This window comes from Oculina patagonica, chromosome 8, assembly GCF_052425735.1.
Source record: "Oculina patagonica isolate OP01 chromosome 8, crgOcupat, whole genome shotgun sequence".
Taxonomy (NCBI): Eukaryota; Metazoa; Cnidaria; class Anthozoa; order Scleractinia; family Oculinidae; genus Oculina; species Oculina patagonica.
Window position 1 is genome coordinate 33,485,586 of NC_135765.1, and position 5,773 is coordinate 33,491,358.

The following is a 5,773-nucleotide window of genomic DNA, read 5'->3' on the forward strand; positions in this document are numbered from 1 at the left end:
TTCGAGCGAGTAATCCCCAGAGCTTCAACTCAGTGTGGCATAGGGTTTATAGTCATAAGTTCTTTATTCTTTATCCAAACTTCAAATAATTTTGAAAATATCGACTCTTAATATTTTCAGTTTCTATAAACTGAAGTGCACTTTAGCGCTTAGATATTCTAAATTATATCAACAAAGAGCAAAGTTATAAGCATCAAAAGCATGAGGTTATCGGAAATCCTGGCAGTGTTTCCTCTTTGCAATTTACCTTCATTAATAAAATAATCCCCCCTCGTTAACCCCTAGACCTCCATTGCTCTACGATAAAATAAGGAACAAGCTTTCAGTGTGTACATAAGTTGCCTATTAACTGACTGAGTAGTCCAGACGGGAAAATCTTTCGAATGAGATCATGACGTACATGCAAGCGACTGATATTCCCACTTGGCTCGACTGACCAACCCAGACAATAAGTATCTTATCTAATGAATCTTTCCTCAATACGATTTAAAGAAAAAAGAAATGCTTTGGTACAATTCAAACGAGAGATTTGTTGAAGTGCTCCTACTTAGCGAATAGCTGACGCATATAATGTAGGATGGCCTTGCTCGCGTCATGGCGTGGGACTGTTTTTCTATAGAATGACGTCAGTGGGGTTACAAGGGTCACGTGATAACACACTGATGTTGTTTTCAACGGTACCTTGTGCGTTACATTCTAAAGTGCCACACAATGGGCTCTGTTCCTTAAATAGCGGATTAACACTTCAGTTTGCCCATCCCAATAGCTTATACGGGTGTATATAAGCAGGTGACAGACTAATTCTAAAATACTGACTAGTCAGACTGATACCACCATTTTCGCTTTCCGTAAAGGTAAAATATTGTCTATTCACTGTCGCCGTTATTGAAATGGAATCTCGTCAGCCAAAAGTTAATGTCTCCTTTTCCATTGAAAATATTTTACGAGACGATTTTCCTTATCGACAGAAAGCAAACGAAACTGTCAGTCTACCAACAAGTGAAACAAATTTTGAACGATGGCCAAATACAGCAGTTTACCAGTATTATGCAGCTCATTTCAGTCCCGTTGTTGTCAGGAGTCTCCCCAACATGCACAGAGTTGAAGGAAGATTCAATGGATGTAACGGAGGAAGAGAACAGATTTTATGTCAAGAGCATAACACGACAGCAGGTTATTCAAGATGCCAAGATGAATCTGCGCTCCAACATAAAAAGGGTAAGAATTATGTTTTTCCAAACTTGATGCTTGGCGAAATGACATCCCGGAAAAATTTATTGTTAAAATATGGCTTATTCCGAACATTAAATTGACTATATCTTTTAAATTCATAAAATAAAACACGATTAAAAAATTTAAATTATTACATATCAAACAGGCGATAACATTACTTTGGTATGCTAATAGGGTATAACGTGTTTATTTTGTAACGCTCAAATACAAACTGTAAACCGTGATTGAGTTTTAAGCTGTGTGTTGGATAAATTGAATTTCTCTGATGGGAAAAAGGAGACTGATCTTGTGAAAAATATTCATTGTCATACATACCCTTCAAGAATACAGACAATATATAGAAACATTAATTCGCTATGACGCACTAACATTGTCGTAGAAACAAATTTCACTTTTCAAGTTAAGGGAGGTGAAAAACCCCAACGTACTGAAGTCAGTAGCTTAATTTATTCGACTTGGAAGCCAATTTTTGTTCCCTTACTGTAAAATTCAAACAGAAAAAAAAATAGATGAAAATAAGAGGTACTAAATTTATTTCATTGAAAACTACAGTTGTAAGCATTGTTGTAAGCATTAATAAAAAAAATAATAATAAAAAAAATAAAAAATAATAAAAAGAAAAAAAGAAAACTACAAGCATATCATGACTTGCTCAGGGTCTGCAGCTCAACACCCGGGCGAACTGTAAAGCGTAACTCTCGAGGAATGCCCGTCGGCATTGAAGAATACCCTAAAAGCTCAGAATCTCTTTCAACTTTAAACTGCCAACCCAGAAATTGCATGGAACAACTTCTACACTCAGTTTTGCAGAATTACTCTTTTAAATTAAAGTAACCGCGATAGAAACAGCTGTGAGCTGTATCCCTAAGTTATACTAAAAGTAGTATATCCCCAGCATACAAAATAGGAAATTATCTTTCAAAACTTAACTCTTAATGCTGAGTCATTTAAGTTTGCGTGTTGTAGACAACCGCAAAGTTCTTTTGATTTCATTTCGTTTCCGCGGTACCCATGAAGTCAATTGCTTACAGCCTTATATTACACTATAAATTGTAATGAAAAGTGGTTACGAAACATGACTATGATCCTGTTAAATTTCTTCTCATGAGATATGTTTTTAACCATCCCTTGTTGTATTTACCTTAAAAAAAGAGGTTCGGGTAATTCATTTGTTGGTATGGAAAACAAAAACTGTACCCAAAGGGCTGTTCCATGTACACAACGAAGTTAATTCTCGTTGCAATATATATAAGGATTCGTGTTCTCTTTGCTATTTTTATTTGGTTTAACATAAACTTAAGGTTAAAATAAAAACTGGGTCGAAGGTGTAAGTGCCACACCCCGACCACAGCTGTTTCTAGACATAAAATCTCTTTTGTTCTTTATTTTTTCAGCTGAGTATAGGATATGATATCGGTTTTCCAAGCATATTTTGGTTTCGTGCTTCAGTGCTTTAGCTAACAAAAGGGTGTGACCGATTTGAGAGCCCTGGCGACATAGCTGTCCGCCTTACAATATTTTCAAAAATGTCGTGACAGTTAACAGTAAACCTTTGAAATTTGTACGTTCTTTAATATTGACCTTTCAGCTGGTCACATTTAGTCTCAACTCTGAACGAACTCGGGCATGGGTAAACATGCATGCAATAGTTACACAAAGATTCAAGGTGCAAGAAATCGTATCAGGAAAATTGTATGATTAAGTTGCAATGGTAACTTTAAACTTTACACTTAAATTAATATGAAGTAATAAATTGCAGCTTTAATTAATTAATTGAGCTGGTCAACTGCTTGGACGTGCTTCCTAACCTCAGTGAAAAAAATATCTAAGTATAAGTTTTTTCAATTGTTTCCATCCGCTGCAGTTGTATTTCAGGAAAGACTTGAGTGTTTGTTTTGCTTTATATAGTGGCTTTTGAGAACTATTTTATCAGTTTAACCTTGTGACTGTGTTAAAAAGTATATTGCTTGAAGCGGCGCGCTGTAAAAGCAACTGTTTTTAGGAGGATAACAGACCTGCCAACTCCCACGGTTCTGCAGTGAGTCTCCGATTTTTATTTTTTTTCTCACGGTCTCACGACAAGGCTACCAAATCGCGATTTTTGAAAAATCATTCTGAAATGAAATATTACCTTGTTGAATATGAAAATGGAACATTTATGGGTTATGTTAATGCCTTAAAGTAATGACTTATCAAAACACTGCACTACTACATTTTGTACCGTACTGCGTGTTTTTACTACTGTTTGCCGTTTCTTAGTTCCAAGGCTTCTGCTTAAAAATTACCTGCAACGGTTGTTAACTGTTAATGAACGAAGGGAGATTCCATCCCATGCTGAATTTCCCAGTAATCTTTGCAGTTTATTAATCTTGATCGGGAAAAAAATGAATCCCACTTCTTTTTAAAAAATCTTCCGTTGGGTCTCTAGAGTTTTCGTTATTGGGGTTTGGCAGGTTTGAGGATAGGATATCAGGCTGCCATTTGACTTATTAACTTTACGCTTTATATGTAACAATAGGGTATTCAAATTAAAAATATTAGAACGTTGGTAAATATAAAACGAATTGATCGGATATTCTCTTATATACTTTCTAGTCTTTTAAATTCAATTTGTATTCAGACGTTTAAATATAGAAGGAAAAATTTAAGTATATACAATAAATTAACATCTTTTAAAAACTGCAACTGTTTTTACAGATATATTTAATTCCGGGTATGCATTGTTATTTGCAAACAATAACTGAAACCTTTTTGTTGAATACAGCCATGTTTTATTTTAAGACCGGTATTCTATATCTTGGTGTTGCAAAACCGTTTTTGCGTGCCCTGTCTCCAATTGTTTATGCGTAAACGTAGGTGAATATTTTATTAGATAATTTGGATATTTTATTCACTGCTTGATAAGTAATATGGATTGAACGGTTACCGCAACATGCAATGTAAACACTTATTTATATTGAACCAGCGTGCAATGCACATCACGACCCAAAACTCCTCAATACGTCTCTTTTTAATCAAAGCTTGCAAACTACATCTTAATCTAAACAACTGTTATTTCTCAGGCCCCAAAATAAACGGCAAAGAAGAAGAATCATTCAACTCAAAAGCGTGTAGCAGTGACGATGGCACGCGTAAACGAAAGAAAAGAAATCGCAGCCATTTCACCAAGCATCAACTCGAGTATTTGGAGAAGCTGTTTTCCCGCCAAAAGTACCTAACGCGCGACGAACGCACACTTTTAGCGAGAAGCCTGGAAATGACTGAACTACAGATCCGAAACTGGTTTCAAAACCGGAGATACCTGAAACGACATCAAGCCAATAGAAAAACACAAAGCAGGATGAACCGGATTCTTCAACGCGTGTACGCGTGTAAAGCAAAGTGGCAAGTTCGATGTTAGTGATGGAATAGAGATGAAACAGTTAGCAAACGCGAGTGTTAATCGAAAAATAAGCAAAGCTAGAGAAAATATATTTTTTCGATATAAAATTATAATATATGGCGCAAATGTTCCTTCCATAGTGATCGGTTGCATCTGTCGCCATGAAAACCTAAAGTACTTAATAGTTTACTAGCCTACTATGGCACTATGCTGTTGTTAATATTCTACACTTTAAAGTGACTAAAAGCATTAATCTTGAGGTAATTTCCAAGTCGATCTGAGTGCTATTAGTTTTGATTTTCAATTTTTCCTGTCCTTCATTAGCCATATCATCGACACCTTGCTAGGTTTTTAATGCTTTTGGTCCTAAAAGTATCTTCAAGAAGACCATCGCTTTAGGTTTTTCGTACGTAGTGAACAACAGTGCTTTTAGCTCCATTAAAAGAAATCAATGCTACAATGTAAATGGCAGTTGCGTCTCATATAGCGTTTTGTATCACAGGAATCAGAAATATTGAATGAACAAAATGTTGCTAGAAAGCATCGCAATTTAAAGCAAGATCTGGTTATAGAGCATGGTAAAAGAATAAGACGGACCTTACTTACTCGGGGATAAATGAAATTAACGTAATTGGGACAGATTTTACCAACGATGTTTTCTTCCGAAGTGACTACGGATTTGCGTGCGAGATTAACCTTGCTTCAAATAACCGTAGATGCCTTTAAATCAATATATTTGCCTAAAACAACAGCTATGCGGGCTCACAAACGGATGGCTAAAGGTCTCTTTAATATATTTTATTTGAAGATCGGTCATTTCTTAACCGATTGCGTGCGTTCGTCGCGTATTGTATTCTTTTGTGGGCGGGAAACTAACGTCTTCAGATATCAGACGATATTGCTGTTGAGGCTGGATAAAACGGCATTACTTTGGCTCTTAATTAGTTTGGTAGCGTATTCTCTGAATTAAAGAGTGTCATATCATTTTTAGAATCATCTGCTGTTAAGAATGAACGCTTCGTAAAAAGGTCAAACAAAAAGCTAGCCACTTCGTGCAAGTAAAAGCATTGATCATTTCCTTACCAGACAACAAGTTAACGTTATGGTATGTTACCTTGAATTGCATGTAAATTTCGTTTTTAATTTGTCTACGTTAAA

At 35.7% G+C, this 5,773-nt stretch overlaps 1 protein-coding gene across 1 annotated transcript; it reads left to right on the plus strand.

Moving 5' to 3' along the window:
- The first annotated feature begins 494 nt into the window (after positions 1-494).
- LOC144663521 (uncharacterized) lies at positions 495-4,669 on the plus strand. The gene is made up of 2 exons (XM_078524491.1): positions 495-1,218; positions 4,296-4,669. Exons 1-2 carry the CDS (start codon positions 891-893, stop codon positions 4,631-4,633), a joined length of 666 nt encoding a protein of 221 aa, XP_078380617.1. The 5' UTR covers positions 495-890; the 3' UTR covers positions 4,634-4,669.
- Positions 4,670-5,773: the final 1,104 nt, after the last annotated feature.

Excerpts from the sequence above, each read along its gene's own strand:
- LOC144663521 (XM_078524491.1), top strand. The coding sequence starts at position 891 with ATGGAATCTCGTCAGCCAAAAGTTAATGTCTCCTTTTCCATTGAAAAT. Across the intron at positions 1,219-4,295 it reads TGCGCTCCAACATAAAAAGG|GCCCCAAAATAAACGGCAAA; the intron begins GTAAGAATTATG and ends GTTATTTCTCAG.